The 20,094-nt window shown below is 38.8% G+C and overlaps 1 protein-coding gene across 7 annotated transcripts in view; it reads left to right on the forward strand.

Moving 5' to 3' along the window:
* Pam (peptidylglycine alpha-amidating monooxygenase) overlaps positions 1–20,094 on the forward strand; it is a 283,282-nt gene that overhangs the window by 210,815 nt on the left and 52,373 nt on the right. For all 7 annotated transcript variants that reach the window (XM_059278064.1, XM_059278067.1, XM_059278068.1 and 4 more), the window contains 2 exons: positions 7,960–8,144; positions 10,393–10,464. In XM_059278064.1, the coding sequence (XP_059134047.1) occupies positions 7,960–8,144; positions 10,393–10,464 (257 nt within the window). The remainder of the gene's footprint in view (positions 1–7,959; positions 8,145–10,392; positions 10,465–20,094) is intronic.

Here is a 20,094-nt window from a genome sequence, read left to right on the forward strand (position 1 = left end):
GACTACAAGTCCAGTTAGTAGTAGACAGGAATTAAGCATGTTCCTTTCTATCCAGCCTTTCCAATGAAATTTTCCTTACAGTAGCCCGTATTTATAAATTACTTATCAACCCATCTTTGTATCCCCAAGTCAGTACCTCCAATGAACTAGATTTGTGGGTAGATTAATATTTCTCACAGAATCATGTTTAAAGATGAACATATTCATCTGTCTCTAAGATGAACACATACTACTAATTGCATTCGTGTACCATGTGAATAGATTTGTGTGCAATATGGGCACATATGTATAATGTACATGTACATTTATGTGTAATTTTTTTCAACATAACACATGGTAAGATAATTCATGTTAGAAGTTGCTACATTATTTTCATTTTCACAAATTTACTAAAATAATAAGCTATGATATTAAGTAATAAAGAACAAAGTATGCTATTTTTTGTTTGTTTGTTTGTTTTGGTTTTTCGAGACAGGGTTTCTCTATGTAGTTTTGGTGCCTGTCCTGGATCTCGCTCTGTACACCAGGCTGGCCTTGAACTCGCAGAGATCTGCCTAGCTCTGCCTGCCAAGTGCTGGGATTAAAGGTGTGCGCCACCACTGCCCAGCTATGTTATTTTAAAATACTTAACCGTTTGCATTTTCTTAATTGTTACTTGTTTTATATTTGAGATTATAATTACATTTCTCTCTTCCCTTTCATCTCTTGCATATACCTGTCCTTGCTCTCTTTCAAATTCCTGACCTCTTTTTTCATTAGTTGTTATTGCATGCATATATGTATATGCAGATACATACATATTCCTAAATGTAACCCACTCAGTCTGTATAAAGTAACTTGAATATATGTTCTTATGGCCAACCTTTTGGTATTGGATAACCAATTGGTGTACTCTTCCCTAGGGACGAGTATTTTCTCCAACTGTCAACATTCCTGAGTTGTCTGCAGCTCTTTATGTAGGCTTAATGTGTCATGGATTTTTTTTCCCCATCCAGTTTGGCACATGTATTGTTGTCCCTGTGCAGCTCATATTTGGGCAATCATGTTGGTAAGACTATTTGGGTGTAGCTTCTAACATTATTAGGAGACAATCTCACAGCAAACTCCCTGATGTTCTGGGGCTTACATTCTTTCTGGGCCCTCTTCCACAAAGTTCCTGAGCCTTACATGCAAAAGTGCTTGCTAGAGGTATTCATCTGGACTGGATGAATGCAAAAGCTATGCATTGTGATTGGTTTTTCTACTGTAGTCTCTGTTGCAAAGAGAGGTTTCCTTAATTAGAGGTAAAGGTTACACTTATCTGTGCATCTAAGAACAAGTGTATAGATTATTGTTAGGGATTATGCCAATTTAGTCCTACCCAGTTATGATGGCTGTGAATTGTAATGACAAGAACAGCGTGATAGCTGTAAGGATGCAGTAGTGGCACCTCAATTCTCTAATTAAACTGAAGACTTGCTCAACAAGAAGGAAACCATGTTTGGTAGGGGAAGCCTAGCTAAGTACTCAGAGCTCATAAAGTCAGAGATATTGGAGGAGAACATACAAACAAATGCATTTTCTAATGTGTGACTTTGTGCTTTCCCAGGCATAACTTCTAATTTAGTCATTGTTTTCCTTGCCTCCAGTATGAGTGTTAAATTATTTTAGTTTATGATACTTTCTTATTTCATATTCTAACCCTTTATCAATTGCTCTCTCTCACTGACTTGGTCCTGAAAACAGGAGTAAACTATTTTCCTGATCATATGTAGTCTGATAATTCTATTTAGCAAATATTTCATGGCTGAGTTCCTTGTTCCAGGTTGATCACCATTTATGTACAAAGGCATATCATCTGAAAACAAATATACTTTGACCTCTTCTTCTCCTATTTGTATCCAGTTGATTTCCTTCAGTTGTCTTATTGCTTTAGCTAAGACTTCAAGAACTATAATGAATAGTGTCTTAGTTAGGGTTTCTGTTGCTGTAAAAAGACACCATGGCCACAGCAACTCTTATAAAGGAAAACATTTCATTGGGGTGGCTTACATTTTCAGAGGTTTAATTAGTCTATTATCATCATGGTAGGACATGGAGGAGTGTAGGCAGACATAGGCAGAAGAAATAGCCAAGAGTCCTGCATCTTGCAGGCAACAGGAAGTAGACTGAAACACTGAACGATATCTTGAGCATATATGAGGCCTTAAAGCTTGTCTCCACAGTGACACACTTCCTCCAACAAGACAACCTTATTTCACAAGGCTGCACCTCCTAATAGTGCCACTTCCTTTGGGGGCCATTTTCTTTCAAGCCACCACATTCCACTCCCTAGCTCTCAAAGGCTTATAACCATATCATAATGCAAAACTGTATTCACTTCAACTTCAAAAGTCCCCATAGTCTATCACAGTCCCAAACTTATTTACCAGTCTAAAGTTCAAAGTCTTTTCTGAGATTCACTCACTCTTAACTCTTAACTGTAATCATCTGTAAAAATCAAAATCAAAAGCCGATCACATACTTCCAACATATAATGGCACAGGATATGCATTACCATTCCAAAAGGGACGGGAGCACAGTGAAGAAATACTGGATCAAAGCAAGACCAAAAATTAGCTGGGCAAACTCTGAAATCTGTATCTCTATGTCTGATGTCAAATGCTCTTCTGATCTCCAACTCCTTTCAGCTTTGTTGACTGCAACATACTTCTTTCTCTTGGGTTGGTTCCACTCCCTGTTAGCAGCTTTTCTCTGTAGTATCCCACAGCTCTGCCACCTCTAACATCTTGGGGTCTGCAAGGCAATCCAGGCTTCACCTTCACAGCTTCACAAAATGGCCTCTCTAGGCCTCCATTCAGGGACACTCCTGACACATGCCTGGCCTCAGAGGCTTTCCTTATTCACAGAGACAAATTCCATAACCCCTTTCTTCTGTCCTTGACTCTAAAGCCAGAACCATGTAGCCAAAGCTGCCAAGTTCTGCTACTTGCTGGGGCTGGAACATGACCCTCTCATTCAATTACATCTTTGCCAGCTTTCTGTTTTCTGTGGTTTTCTTCACTGCCTAAGCTTGGTTGTTATGGAACTTGCTCCATAGACCAGGCTGGCCTCAAACTCAGAGATCTGCCAGCCTCTGCCTCTGGAGTGCTGGGATTAAAAGAATATACCATCCACCACACATCTCTAAGTTTTCTTTAATTCCTTTTCACAAGTCGGAAATTGAGCTGGGTGGGATCTTGTCCTGAGGTTACCACTCCCTTTATTCCATTTCTTAATCCATTTATCTCCTTAAACACGGAATTTAGCTCTATTCCACTTCCTGATGCTCCATTTCTCAATCTGTACATTTTGTATTTTTGTTTGCTCAGCTTGATCTTTTTCATTATAAATCTTCATCAGGGTTAGCACTAATAACCACACAACGGAGTCTATACTAAGGTGTTTGAGATTTTCTTTGCCAACAGAATTAATCCAATACTCTTCACTTTAGCCTCAGGCAAACTTTTTGGACAAGGGCAAAAAACAGCCACATTCTTCTCCAAAATATCACAAGAATGATTTCTAGGCAATGTACTAAAATTCTTCTCCTCTGACACCTCTTGAGCCAGGCCCCCACACAGTTCAAATCATTCTTAGCACCTCTGTCTTTCATGCTCCTACTGGTATGGCCCATTAAGTTGCCCTTAAAGCATTCCACTGCTTTTCTAACCCAGTCTCCCAAAGTCCAAATTCTTCCAAACAAAAGCATGGTCAGGCCTTTCATAATAATACCCCAGTCCCTGGTACCAACTTCTGTCTTAGTTAGGGTTTCTATTGCTGTAAAGAGAGACCATGACCATGGCAACTTTCATGTGGAAAAATATTTAACTGGGGTGGCTCACTTACAATTCAGAGGTTCAGTCCATTATGGTGGGACATGCAGTAGTGCAGGCAGACATGGTGCTGGAGAAGTAGCTGAGAATCCTACATCTTGCAGGCAACAGGTAGTGGACTGAGACACTGGGCATTATCTTGAACATATAGGAAACCTCAAAGCTTGCCTCCACAGTGACACACTTCCTCCAACAAGACCACACCTACTCCACAAGACCATACCTTCTAATAGTGCCACCACCATAAATAAATATGGAAAGACTGGACAACCTTGCCTTGTTCCTGATTCTAGTGGAAATACTTTGAGTTTCTCTTCTTTTAAGGTTGATGTTAGCTGTGAACTTACTATAAGTTGCATTTATTATGTTGGGGTATAGCACTTGTATCCTGTGCAGGCTAGTTTTATTTCAAATTGACAGAAGATAGAATCATTGGAAAGGAAGAAGACTCAAGTAAGAAATGCTTTTATAAAACAGGGCAGGAGGCAAGTCTGTAGGGGCATTTTCTTAATTAATGATAGATGACTGAGGGCCCAGAGCATTGTGGGTGGTGGTCCTGGGTTCTATAAAAAAAGCAGGCTAAGCAAATCATGTGGAACAAGCCAGTAAGCATCATCCCTCCATGGCCTCTGCATCAGCACCTCTATGGCAATATTTTATTTGTGCTGAAATGTGATTTTATTTGTATGTTAATAAATAAAGTTGCCTGGGGGTCAGAGCTAATAGCGAGCCATAGCAGAAGTCTGGCAGTGGTAGCACACGCCCTTAATCCGATCACATGGCAGGCAGAGTCTGTGTGTTCAAGGATACAGCCAGCATGGAGACACACGCCTCTAATCTCAATACCAACCATAGAGACCTGGAGGTCTGTATAGACAGGCAGTGACAAGGAGGTCATGTGGTTGGGTTTACAACCAATGAGAAGGCAGAACAGAAAGTCAATAAAAAGACAGACACATAGGAGGTAGGTCCCTTTCTCAGAGATAGGACGGCAGTGGCAGCAGGTGTTAAGAAGGCAGTCTTGGTCTCAGCTCTTAGCTACTGCTCTCTGACCTCTGGGGCTTTTTAACTGTGCATTTGGCTCTGTGTTTCTTATTTAATAAAACCATTCAGAATTATATCTACACACCTCCCTCCAGGTTCTTACCCTGTTTGAAATGTTGCCCTAACTTCCTTCAGTGATGGACAATGATGTGGAAGTGTAAGGCTAAATAAGCCCGTTCCTCCTCAACTTGCTTTTGTCATGGTGTTTCATCACAGCAATAGTAACCCTAACTAAGGCATATCCCTAGTCTAACACTTTTATCATAAAGGGGTGTGGTTTTTGTCTTTCAGTATGTTTATGTGGTGCATTACATTTATCAACTTACCTGGGTTGAACCATCCCTGCATCTCTGGGATGAAGCCAACTTGATCATGGTGGATAATCTTGATGTCTTCTAGGATTTGATTTACAAGTATTTTATTGAGAATTTTTACATTTATTGTCATAAAGGGATATTGGTAAAATTTTTTCTTTTCTGTTGCCTCTTTGTGTGACTTTGGTATCAGGGTAATAGTGGCATCATGAAATGAATTAAGTAATATTCCTTCAGTTTCTATTTTGTGGAATAATTTGAGGAGTGTGGCCATTAATTTGTCTTTGAATGTCTGATAGAATTCTGTACTGAATCCATCTGGCTCTAGTTTTTTGTTGCTTGGGGGTAGGAGATTTTAAACAGTGTTTCTATTTCACTAGGGGTTATGGGTCTTGTATTAATCAAGAGTTCTCTAGAGGAACAGAACTTCTAGAATGAATCTATGTATATTAAAAGGGAATTTATTACAAAAGCTTACAGGCTGCTGTCCAGCTAGTCCAACAAGGTCTGTCTGCTGATGGAAAATCCAAGAATGTAAGAGTTGTTCATTCAACAAGGCTGGATGTTTCTACTTGCCTTCAATAATCCTTGGAATCCCTAAGAATAGGTTCTAATAGCAGCAAAGGAATGCCTCAGCATCATAGATGAACTTGCCTGTGAGAGAGAGGAGGGGCAAGCAGGCAAAAAGCAAAAGCTTCCTTCTTTCATGCCCTTTTATTATGGAACCACCCATTCCTTTTAGAGCACATAATTTTCTGACCAGCCCTAAACCTGCTCAAATATAATTTTGGGTGGTGTCTTGACACCATGAAGAAGTGCATAGTGAACAGGTATTTGCTTAGGATTGCTTCACTTCACTATTTGCTTTTATTTCATGGAAAAGGCAGTTAAAATGACGTATATCAGATTTGGAGTAAGAAGCCAAATGATTTCTGAAACATTACCAAAGCTTCTCCTCATTTCGAGAGCCAGTTCCTGAGGTCTCACAGGGGCCGTACATTTTCACAGCTTACAGGAATCACATCCTATTTGGAAAAGATTTTTATTTTATTTTCCCTTTTCTTGCTGATGTCATCTGTGTTGCTATGGAAAAGAATTGATTGCCGCATGACACTGCTGGAAAAATCAACACTGATGAATTTCCCCAGAGCAAGCAGTCTACTTTAGAGCTGGTTTTTTGATTAGGCTTGCTAAAAATTGTTACAATTAATAACCAAAAAGCAATGTGCTTTTTCCAGAACTAAGTTGCTATACAAGACTTCTGAAGTGTGTGGATGCAAAGCCTCCTTAATTACCAGAGAGAATCTTAAATACCTGGTAGCCTGTGTTGACTGAGGAAGAAAGCATGTTTTGTAAAGTGTTACTTCTATTACCTGGAACTGTTTGATTAGAAATAGCTGTTTCAGTGTTTTAAACATCTATGTTTAGCATTACCTATCAGCTGTATGGTACTACATGGGTAAAATGTGCACCCCTTGGAAGAGGTTAAGGAGAACTCACTGGGACTCCCTGCTGGTCATTCTTTCATTCCTTGCTCCTTCACTCAGGAGCAAGGTCAGATATCAGGGTTATACTTAGGGTGCTTCAGGTGGCACGTGACCATAAAAAGGAGGCAGTGAATCCAGAAGAAGTTTCTAGACACTGGACAGTAAATGTACTTCTATGTAATACATGATATTCCTATTGGAGTCCTAGTTATGTTCCTATTGATTTGATAATGTACCCCGATAAAAACCAGCTTAAGGCAGAAAGGTCAGCTCACAAGTCCAGGTTACAGACCATCTCTGCACGGAAGTAAAGGCAGTTGGAAATTGAAGCAGCTGGAGTCAACCCACTGTTAGACTGGTCTTCCAGATAGTCACAAGACTTCCAAACCATCTTGCCTGCAGGCAAATCTAATCTAGCTCCTTCTCCTTGAAACACCCTTTCCAGATGTCCTTCTTAGCTGTTACTGTCCACTTGCACAGACTACAGTCGTTGGAGAGTGAAGTCTCAACTGACTTCCTAGATCAGATTAGTCTAGTGTTTGCATTTGGGAAATTTTCTTGATTCTGAGTTGATGTAGGAGGGCCCAGCCCACTGTAGATGGCACTACCCCTAGGCTGGTGACCCCGGATTTATAAGAAAGCTATCTAAGCTTAATCCTGAAAATGATCCAAGTGATAGTACTCCTCCATCATTTTTGCTTAAAGTTACTCCTTGAGCTTCTACCCTGACTGCCTTTGATGGTGGACTATAACCTGTGAGTTGAAACACACCCTTTCCTCCCCTAATTTAATTTTGGTCACAATTTTTTTTTTCAGAGCAACAGAGATAAACTAGAATGCCAGATGATTCTAGATTCCTAAAAGTTGATAATTAGAACTAGAACAATGTAATTTGTTTAAAATGTAATGGATTTATGTGTGGGTTTTATAACATGGAAGGTAAATAAAGAATAAAAGGATTTTGGAGGGAAAAAAACTGCATCTCTGAGCTACTTAAATGCCATTTTTACGTTTGGTACTGGGCAATGCCCACAGAGTACCCAGAAACCAATACTCCATTGTTGGGCGGAATTACAGCTTTGATAACGTGCTCCTGATGTTGGAGACTGTGGTAGGTCTTAATGAAAAACATAAAACAGATGCAGTTTTTTCACTGTTGAGCCCATTGTTGGCCGGATTTACTCCTTTCATTTACCCTGCATTAATGATGTGTTTTATTTGAACAGTTTATATGTCCTGTCTACTTTATTCCCCCTACAGTGGCACGTCTAGTGATGAAATGTGCAACTTATACATCATGTATTACATGGAAGCCAAATATGCAGTTTCCTTCATGACCTGTACACAGAACGTGGCCCCAGATATGTTCAGAACTATACCAGCAGAGGCCAACATTCCAATTACTGTAAAATCTGACATGGTGATGATGCATGGCCACCACAAAGGTAAGCGAGAGAATCATGTGGTCTTGTGCTCTGTATTTTCACTTGTTGTCTCACTGGACTATATGATTAATCTCAAATTATTTTAGCCTCTGTAGTCAATCATTAGGCACACGTATTATTTCCTCTCTTTCTTTCATATACAGTCTCCACTCCCTGACTTAACCCCATCAAAGCAGTGAAGGCAGGCACTGTGGGAAATGGTTCAGTTCATACAGTGCTTAGCGTGAAAGCATGAGGCCCTGAGTTCAGATCCCCAGCGCTGGTGTAAAAGCTAGACACAGTGGTACACATCTGTGCACACTAGGAAGGCAGAGACGGAGGATCCTAAAGCTCTCCTGGCCATCCAGCCTAACCAAATCAGGGAACTCCTGATTCAGTAAAAGACCATGTCTGGAAAAATAAGAAGACTGATCCAGAAAGGCATCCAGCATTGACATCTGGCCTCCACAACCTGATGTATAGAAACATCTACATCCACACACACATGAATATATACAGTGCATAATACACATACACGCCCACAGAGCACATGCACATACACAAAAGGAGGCTGGAGAGATGGCTCACTAGGAAAAGTGCTCGCCATACAAGCATCGTGCCTGAATTTGGTCACCAGCAGAGTAAAGCCATGTGTCAGTAATCCCAGCACTGCAGAGGTAGAAACAGAAGGATTTCTGAGGTTTGTTAGCCAGCCAGTCCAGCCGAATGAGCAAGCTCCAGGTTCTATGAGCTATCCTATTGCAAAATATAATATAGAGAATGCTCATGGAAGACACATGCAGTCAACCTCTGGCCTAGGCACACACGCACACACACACATGAGACAAGTATCAGCCAGTGATGAAAAGACTGTTAGTTTTGTGACCAATCCCACCAATGTAAACCTCTCCTCATAGAATTCCTATGTTATTTTTACTTTCCTTACCTCATTCCTTCCATAGGCAGAAATGACTTACATGATTTATAATTTGTACCACACATCCTATATAGTAAAAATGCTTATCATTTCCAACCACATCTACATAATGTACCTTTTCAAGTGAAAAATAATTCTTGACGCTCCTGGTCTTTGCTCTAGGGGTTTGATTCTCAAATTCCTGCTTTAGGTTATTGCTCATCTGCAAAATAGTCATATTGGACTGTCATTCCTTTAGTTTAAAATTGCAAAACACACACCCTGTCCTACTGCATGAACTTGTACCAGGCTTTTTCTTTTAGACCTCCAACTAGCTCCCAAATCAAGACATGTAGATAATATTGGTTATGAATGCTCTGCCTAGCTTAGGGTCATTTCTGGCTAGCTCTTTTAACTTAAATTAACCTGTTTATCTTTTTTTTCCTTTTACTTTTTTTTTCCTTCTCTATATCTTATTTTCACTGCTTCTTGGACCTGGTTGGCTGGCGGCTGCCTGGCTTCTTGCCCTGAACATGTCCCTTGTTTTCTCTTCATTCTCTTCTTTCTTCTTTTTTCCTCGTGAGCCTAGATTTCTCCTCCTATTTATTCTCTCTGCCTGCCAGCCCCGCCTATCATTTCTCTCCTAGCTATTGGCCATATAGCTCTTTATTAGACCAATCAGGCACCTTAGTCAGGCAAGGTGAAACAAATGCAACACATCTTTACATAATTAAACACACATCCTTACATCATTGAACAAATGCAGCATAAACAAATGTAACACCCCTTTACACAGTTAAAGTAATAGTCCAGAGCATAAACAAATATAATGCACCTTTACAAAGTTAAAGTAATATTCTGCAGTATAAACAAATGTAACACATCTTTACATAGTTAAAGTGATTTCCATAGCATGAAGCATGCTGAGACCTTGTGGGGTTTTGTAAATTCAACCATAAAATGCCAAGAGCAGCCAGTAATCAGGTCATTTACTAAGATGCTAAATATTTAGAGAATACAAGTTCATATTTTTCTTGAAATGTCTTAAATTATTATTAAGGTCAATTTAAAAATTAAATATGAGTAGTTTGTTGAAACATTTTTTAATGCTCTGTAATTAATATGTTACCAAAAAATATTTGGCCTGCTTATATAACAAGACAGGTAACTAGTAGTTGTGCTGGGGGTGGCAGAAGATTGTGAATGAGAGCATTCCAACCAAAAAGATTCTTGATAATGTAATTAACACAGTATTCTGAGTAATATTGCTGTTTTGATGGCAGAATCTCAGTAAACTAGTAAAGTATGTGATATGTGCTATAATTCACACTCAACTTCTTTGATCCTTTACAGAAACAGAAAACAAAGATAAAACTGCTCTAACCCAGCAGCCAAAGCATGAAGAGGAAGAAGTGTTAGAGCAGGGTACGTATACTTACTTCTATAACTAGCCTATAAAAGTATTAATTATCAAAATAGTCAGCCAAATTGCAAAGCCATCAAATAGTTTATGTCTCTATATCAGCCTCAAACCATATCATTACTTGCATAATGTATAAGGAAATGGCCAATTGTGCTTAGCCACAAAAGCAAATTCATTAATGTAATTTAGTCATCTTAGGCTTCTCTGTCTTTGCTTGAGTTTATTCACTATTGTAATTTTTTAATGTAGTACATAGGTGTGCAAATACAAGCGTGAAAAACAAGCATTGGCCTGCTTTTGAAATCCAGTGAACTTTTCCATTTAAATCCTTATGTTGGTTAACTATATTTGCGTTTCAGCAAAAAGAAATTGAGAATTAAGCCTGCCTGGGCAGGACAGGATAGACTGCTGCTGTGCATTCATAGTCTTGTGTTATATTGCCATGAGTTAAGACAGTATCATTTTTCCCTGTGTTCTGTGTATTTGAAGTAGGACTGTTTGTAGCTGTCATGTCATAAACTATATGTACTGGCAGTGAGAAAGTACTCTCCAGAGATTTGGTCTCTTGTCAGTTGTTTAGAAAATAATATTTTGGGTTAGGTATTAGAGTATGTCTCCAATTAATTCATTTTGGGTTAAATATGATATGCTTTTAAACATTAGCTTAATATTAATGCAATAACATGTCAATATAAGGCAAATAAATAAATGTCTTCTAATAACAATGTATGGAAGTTTGGGCCAAGGAGATAGCTCAGTGAAAAAAAGCACTTCCTGAGCAAGCATGAAGACAGAGCTCAGATCTCCACCACTCACATAAAAGGCAGGCGGGCATGGTGGCCCATCTCAGAGCTTAAAGGCCAAAACAAGGGATCCCCAGGGCAAGCTCGCCAGCTAGACTAGCCAAATGGGTGAGCTCTGGGTTCAGCAAAATACCCTGCCTTAGAAAATACAGTAGAGATCAGTTGAAGAAGAAGACCCATATCAGTCTCTGGCCTCTGCATAAATGAGCACACACATGTGCACCCCTAGACACACAAATGCAAACACACATAAGTGCATTCACACCACATACACATGCAAAAAAAGAAAACACCTTATTAAAATAAAGCATTTTAAATGCAGCTTAGCTTCAGGTGTTTCTGTGTATGTGTTAATTCAAAACCAAGGAGATGATTTTGCACTAAAAGACTGTGGGTATAAATTAAAATAGCTAAATTTATCAATCCTGTTGATACACTTGTTAGGAACTCAGGAGTAGCAGCCTGATTACAGATAGTATTAACAGAGTCTACTGTTAACTATGCTGAAATTTGCCCAGGTTTATTAATAATTGTTTTGACAGTGGACACAATTTGAATTTATGTCTTCAAAATAATTTGAACAGTCTTAAAACTCCTTCACAGATACTAATATACATGTGATAGTGTCAGATGAGAATGTCATTTGTAGATATGTAAATTGAGGCTGGATTATCACTTCCTTTTCATGTTAGTTTAGTTGGTTGATCAAGGTAAAAACCTAAAGACCATATAAGCAAATCATTCTTATTTCCAATCACTCAGATTGAGGTAGTTTCAACTATACATAGTTTCCCCTTAAAACACCTAAAGACCTTCATATTTGCCGTGTTGTTACCCTTTGTTTCAATCATCAAACTTTAATATGCCTAGACTCTTGTGAATTCCAGAGAAGAATTTTTCTGCTCTTTCTGTTTTCTTCTACTTATAATTGGAAAAGAGAAATACTGTAAGGAAAGTAATATAACTTGGAAGGAAATATTATTCTGACTCAGTTGTAGAAAATAAGCTCTGGTGCTCACGTGCTGGAATGGGTGTATATTCATTATGCCCTCCAACATTCTGTGAAGTAGTAACTCGCAAAGCCAGGCCAATGGCTACTGTAGTCTCTGTGTTAGCCCACTGGTCCCTGAAGGCCATCAACTAAAGATTTAAGTAGAGACACAAAGCTATGCACATTCATACAGATTATCTGATATACTAATGAGATCAATCTATTTCTTTACAATGCACAGAACAGATCTACTTATTACTGAGAAAGCAGCCAATTCTTCAGAGAGACATTTGTTTGCACAAAGTATCTATTTATTTCACTCCCTAGGAAGTCGTGCTGACCAAATAGCTAGTGGGAGGGCTGTAATTATTCAAATAAATTACCCATGTGTCATAATTTTTAAAGTAAGCCCTTAAACTTAACCTATAACTTTATTTTGTTATTCTGGCCCAATTTGTTCCCATGTATTCCTCCAAATTGTATTAACTCTTTTAATGTTTTTACCTTCAATAAAAAATAATAGACCTAAATTATTTCTGTAGTGCTAGCCACAAACCAGCAGGTATCAACTGTATTGGTTCCACAGAAAGTCTCAAACTGTGGTAAAGAACAGAACAGTTGTGAGACATGAAAACGATTACCTGTGACATCAGGAACCTGTATGTGAAGGCAAGCTCTGTACTGCCCCCAGGTCCAGGTTGTTCTGCAAACAATATAGATAGTTCTACACATAGACATTTGTATACTCATACACATAAAATAGTAATATGCTGTCTGTCTGCAAACCTACAAATCAAAAGTCTGTATGCATCATTCATTGGAAAGCTGATAGGTCTTTTTAAAAGTATAAACTTTACTAAGATCATAAGAGTGCATGAGGAATGTTCATATTCCATTAACTGAAATAAAAAAGTGTAGCTGCAGGGCCTGGGGAGATGGATGAATGGGTCAAGTTCTTGCCATGTAAACATGAAGATCTGAATTTGGATCCGAGCACCTCATAAAAGTGGATGCAGTGGCATGCATTTGTAACCCTAGCACTGAATGAGAGGAGACAGAGGATCCTTGGGACTTGCTGGTCATCTAGACTACCCAGTCAGACTGTGTCTCCAACATGGAGAAAAAAAATCCAATGAAACTCCACTATCCTTTTAACATGTGTTCATCTAATTCTCTTTTTCTTTTCTTTGAAATTCTTACCACTAAAATTGCTAGCTATTAACTTGGTTCCCAGAACATTAATCTTGACTGAAAATCAACAGACATCTGAATCACACGAAGCCATGTGGTATGGCCTCTGTGCTTACTTTTAGCACACTGTCGTTCTACAGCATCCTTGGCAAGAATGTCTCAGACTCTGTTGCAGATGGTGTAACTTCTGAAACATCCAAGTGTCACTACTACATAACTATTTTACCCTTCAAATTGTCTTAGATAATGCAACAATTGAAACATCTTAACAAAGTGTTACACCAGTCTGCAGAGTTTTTTAAATAATGGGTGCTTTGAGCTTTTAAATACTATTCATTATAAAAGATAACTATACAAACTATAAATAAGCAAAAGGTTGATAGTACAAAGAAATACCTGTATGTGAAATATATATTACACTTATATTTTAAATATGTATGCATGTATTTATACATTATATGGAGAATATTTATATTAGACTATAATATATATAGTTTATATTATCTTTTTAAAACTATTATATTTTTCATATTTCCTAATATAATAAAAACTGTTGGCAAGGGTTATATTTTTTCAATGCTGAGAATCAAACCTAGGTAATGTTAAGCAAGTATGACCTACTAAGGTACATACCCAACCTGCAACAGTTACTTTTAATGGATGCATAATTAGGTTATACTCCTATTGATTTTTAAATATCTCATTTCTCTATATATGAGCTTATAGGTGAACAAATTAATTAACGTGTTTCCATGCATAAAGATAGAAATATCACTATCCCTTAAATCATTGTGAGGAATTACCTACATATGAGTACAGTAAACAGTGAGTGATTACCTGCATTTAATAAGTACAGCAAACAAGTGAACTAGTGCCTACATTTATAATAAAGTACAACAAATTAAGCAATGAGCTACTGTATATGTGTGAATCCAGTTACAGTGGTTGTAGGTGAAGGAAATGAGTACTACCAAGCTATCTGAAAGGAAGTGGTCCTGAGGTCTTCCAGAGCAGATGTGGACACACTCACAGAGATCTCTCACGTGTCTCGGCGGACACGTTTTCTAAATTTTCCTTATTCCGTCTCACACTTGTTTGCTGTGTACAGCCTGGTGTTTCTATCAGCATTATTTAGAAACGGAAACTTACCTGCCTCAAGCAAGAATCTATACAAGTGTATTTAGAAGTTTTGAAATTCAGTATTGCTATCCTTAAACTTCAGAATGCAGATGTTGCTCTTAAATTATGTTGCTTGTATAGTGTGGTTCAGTGTTTTCCATAACTCAAGACAGAGTTGAAAGCACTAATGTACAGTGCCAGCACATCCTCAAAATGGTGCCTTTTCCTCTGGACAGCATTTCTTTTGCTGCAGAAAGGACCTTAGACATGTTTTATTCAGTTTGCTCAAAACCTTCTCATGTAGTCTTTGTGCCCATATATAATCAATCTTTCTACTCAAAGGTCAGAGTGAGCAGCTATAATCCCAAGGCAGGGAGAATGGGACAGAAACACAATTTGTAGAGGGAAAACACTCCATGACCCCAGGCAGTTAAAGGTCATCAGACACCTTCTGTGAAACAGAATAATTTCGCAGTGGTTTTATGCTAACAAAAATGAATTATCATTGGCAAGTTTTATCAAATAAGCAAAATCAAGGAACAGGGTTGTAAGTTAAAGCCATAACAGTAGACTGGAAAAGCTTTCTGAAGTAAGATCTGGTCAGCTGTAGGAGTGAGACACACGCGGATATAGTAGCTAAAATGCACAGTTCTTTGTGTTATTCAGAATGAGATAGTCATTTGATGCCCTTACAAAGTACATGTGATTAATATTATATTCTTAGCTGATTCCAAGGACCCTCAATGTCATTTGGCCCAGTTTTAAATACACTACAGTTCTTGTATGTGGTCTCATTTGCTAAAATTTATCAGTTTGTTGTGATTTATGAGTTACTCACAAGTCTTTATTTATTGAACTCATATATCAAACACAATTCTAAATGCCCCCAAGCCTCTGAGAAGCTGACTGAATGCTGTTTAGAATTGGTTCCCTAATAACAGAATGTGAATGATCATTTATCACATGGCTGTGCCTTCCCATATAGATCTGTATGCATGGTAATTGCAAAAGCCTTTTCCCATTTGATGTTTCTTACCTATCTTCTCTTCTCCTGTAATAAGAGTCATTTTATCTGTGAGCCTTGAGCTGGGCATCATGATCTCACGTTTATTACTCTAAGGCTGGAGAATAAATGTTGTGAGTTAATAACAAGTAAACAATCAATAAACCAAATCAATATTTAACCAATAGAGAACGTTGGTATCATAAAACCAAATATTAAACTATTTTTTAAAAAGTACTTTCTTTTTCCATTCCATACATCCTTCTCATTAATCAGTTATCTTACATGTGATTATTGGTTTGTTGCAATTTGTTATTGTGGTTACTTGGCATGTCTTGTCAGTGCTTAAACTGCCCATGAACTGCATATTTCCTCTCTGTGTGCCATGGAAATCACAGAGGAGTCATGGGAGCAGTCTGCTGTGTATAGTAAGTACTAGTGACTTCTGTAATCAGTGGTCGTTCATATCCTAGAAAATTACTAAGAGGTTCTTAGTCGTTTTAAATTGTTATATTTCTATTTATTTACTGTTACATGTGTGAGTGTTTTGCCCCCACGTATGTAAGTGTACCATGTGTGTACAGTATCCACAAAGGACAGAAGAAGGTGTTGAGTTCCCTGGAACTGCACTTACAGATGGTTGGAAGCTGCCATGTGGGTGCTGGGACTTGAGCCTGGGTTCCCTGCAAGAGCAACCATCCTGGTGACTGCTAAAACATCTTTACAGCTCCTGAACCTGGTCATTATTTTTAAGGTGAACCATCTGCCACAATTCAGATTTTACATTTTCTAAAAGTTAAAGGCAATTGTGAGGTTTTTTAAATCCAATTATCATTATTTAAAAGAAACTCACACAGCAATTTTTTTCTTCTATTTTTCCCCCATTTTCCCTCTTTTATGTACACTTTCCCTCATTCTGTACCCCAGGCTGGCCTGAAACGTTATATAGCCCCTGCTAACCTAGACCTGTTATCTCCCAGCCTGCGCCTGCTGAGCGCTGGGATTATAGGTGTTAACCACCACGTCTGGCCTCATGGGTCGTCTTTATATTTTTAAGTGTATATTTGCATTCATTTTAGTTTATTCTCATCATGTTCTTGGAAGTAAACAAGAGAAATTCCTTTCAGGGAGCAAGGATTAGTAAACGGTTCCTACCAAGTAGAAAAATTCTTGTTGTTCCCTTAGGTAGTTAATGCAAGCACACAACTTAGAAATTTAGAGTTTAATTGTTGTTTACATTTGTGTGGACTGCGAACTCCCGTTTTCTCAGCACATTAGTCGCTACTCTAATTGTGTTTTTCAAATATCAAACTGTCTCAGTCAAATTACATCAGAGACCTGCCTATGCATTTCATAAGAGTCGAAGTGTTAGTGGATGTCGGAGGAACAAATAGAATCTCTCTGCAGGATCAAATTATCAAGGAAAAAAATTGTCTCTGCTGACACAGAAGTAAAGGGCAACATCTTGCACAAGCTACTTTTGCAAAACCTAGAATCATTTATTGGGCCCTCCCATGATAGGAGCTGCCCTGAACAGTGGGAATATGGTAGTGGATAAGAAAAGCAGTTATTTCGTTATTGACATTCATATCATAATTTCTACATTCCCAGAGATAATTTAAATGTGTAAAAAAAAACTATTTTAGCACATTGTGTCTGATTTGATCATGCATGAAAGATTATGTTGACGGTGTTAGGTAAAACTGATGAGGAAAACAAAGTACTCTTCTACTGTGGCATAACAAAGAAACTAGTCATTATCCTTCAGTTCAGTTTTACAAAGGGACTGCTGTGAATATGCACTAATTGGTTTACAAGTTCCTAGTGTATGAACGAAGAGAAAGTTATTTCTCTAAAAATAAACCTGGCTTCTGAACTAGGAAGAAAGATAATTTAAAAGAAAAATAACATAGATCGGCAGATTGGAAGTAAATTTGTAGGAAGGGACTTTGGCCACTATGAACAAGAGAATGATCCTGGATCCAGTACAGTGAACAGTTTACACAGTGTATTTGTCAGTTTTGTTACTGTAACAAAAGACCCAAAGAAATGTAACTGTGTTTTAAAAATAGGTGTATTTAGCCCACACTCTGGAGGCCAGATAGCATGTATCTGTTAATGGAATTCTTCCTATAGAATTCTGAGATCTTATACAGTAATCTTATTAAATTTCCACCTTGTTAATAATTAGCAAAAAGAAATCATTTTTGACCTGTAAATCCTTAGGAGACACAAGTTTATCCAAACCTCAATAGAATGTAACTCAGTACAACTGTGCTTCGAATCCCTGCTGAACTTCCTAGCAGCTGGGCAAGATAGAACTGCCTTTAGTTTCCACACCAGGTATGAGGGAAATAATAATAGCTATGTCATAGAGATGGAATGTGTTAAATTATATGAGGATGTCAGCAAAGTTATGAAGGCATGCTAACCTAAAACACAGTGGCTACTTCTGCTGTTCTACATGGGCTGGAAGCCACTTACATGACTGTTATCTGTCAGCCACAGATATGGTAACAGACAGTTTTTAGGATCATCCACATTTTTCCTAGCATAAATATTAATAACATGATCTGCCTTGCCCAAAGTATCTCAGTTTTGGAAATAAATTATGCGGTTACCTTAGCAGAGAGTCTCAGACAAGAATTAGAGAAATCATTCAGAAATGCACAGGTTGACTGACATGAGGGGAAGGTGTCTGGAGTGTCACCCAGAAGGCTCTAAGGAGGCGGGGCTCTGTCAGTCACAATCCAGTCAGCAGAGAGAGAAAGGCTTCAACACCACATGATAGGTTTCAAGTCCAGATCAGGATTGGGGTCTATTGGGAGGAAAGGGAACAACCTTTCTCTCAGCATGACAACCAGAAGATGATGGGAATCCCTGATGATTACTTGTGGTCATTAAGCAAAAAACATTCATAACCTGGATCATTTGGACTGTGTGGGTCACTAGAGAGAGAAGGGCAAATTCAGTGCTTTGGATTGAGAGAATAATTATGGAAAAAATATAAAAATGGAAAGCAGAAAAATAATTCAATTTTAGACATGTTAAGTTTCCCATATTTGAAAGGGGGTATTAAATGGATCCAGGATCCATTCTTGACATTTCAGAATGCAGGGATTTTTTTTTTTAAGATTTTTTTTTAATTGTGTGGTGGGGGAGGTGCATGTATATGGGTGTGTGCATGTTGTGTGGGAACTTTTAAGCAGAAAGATGTAAGAGTGTGAGGAATAAGAGTCTGTGGTATATAACCCAGGGGGCTCTAAGTAGGTGTGGCTCCATCCATCAGCAGGCAGCAGAGAGCAAATTCAACATCATGCATCAGAGGAGGAGCTCTACTCAGTCTGTCCTCCATGACCACTGAAGCCGTCAGTGAGGCAAAGAGAAGGTGTAGGTAGAAAAGATTAAGATGTGAAGGAAGGATTGGCAGAACTGGCCATCCAGTGCACCTCAGGAGGCATACCTGCCTCTTCCTATGTGGACTTTAAAGACATGTGGACCAATGAATACCCAGAAATAACCAACAGCAAAGCAAGCCACCGAAGATTTTTTAAATGTTGTTAATTTATCCTTTGACAGTTTTATACATGCATATAATCTACTTTAAATATCTACTCCATCTCACTTCCTCTGGACCCCTTCTTCTTCCCAGCAACACCCCCCCCACACACACACACACACACATTACTCATGATTTATAAGGAGGCACTGAGTCTAATTAGGGTTGTTTCATGGTCATAGATGGGATGTTATTAACTGGGGCATGGCTAGCATGGCAGTGGCTACATCACTGAAGAAAACTGTCTCCTCCTTCCCCATGCTGGAACTTACCAATAGTTCCTCGTCTACAGATTGGGCCTCATGAGCCCTTCCCCATCCGTGATGGAATGCTGGGGCTCAATCTTTTGAAGTAGCCACAGTTGCTTTCAGTTTGTGAGTGCAGTGGTCAGGACCACAAGAGAGCATTTCCCAGCAGCCACCCTCCCCATTTTCTGGCTCTCAAATTCTGTCTTCTACCTCTTCTGTGATGACCTCTGAACCATGGAGCAAGTGATGCCATTATGGTGAACACTGAGTCATCACAAATTTCAGCTGTTTTTTTTTTAACCAGTTATGAGTCTCTACATTAACCACTGCCCGCTGAGAGCATCAATAATCTCTGTATGTGGATACGTCCTTGCTCCTCCAGCAACCTGCTTTACCCCCGCCTTCCAGGTAGGGATCCTAGATTCACAAAACCAACTCCACCAGATCCTACTGCCTGAGGAGAGGTCCTAGCGCTATAAGAGCTAGTGCACAGAGAAGTCTCCAGCTCAGTGCCAGCTTGCTCTCTCTACGTCACGTAAGGAAAGTAATTGGTGTCTTTGGGTCTTTGCATCTAGTTCTGGTGAGTAACCAAGGGCAGGGCAGGAGCCTTTATTGCTTTGGGGGCTCTAAGAGCCTTCCTGACCAAAGAGCTCATGGAGTGGTGTGTCCCATGCCTGGTTCTGGGATTTTTCTTTAATACTCTGTGACTTCTGGGAGA

Source organism: Peromyscus eremicus, chromosome 13 (genome assembly GCF_949786415.1).
Source record: "Peromyscus eremicus chromosome 13, PerEre_H2_v1, whole genome shotgun sequence".
NCBI classification, from domain to species: Eukaryota; Metazoa; Chordata; class Mammalia; order Rodentia; family Cricetidae; genus Peromyscus; species Peromyscus eremicus.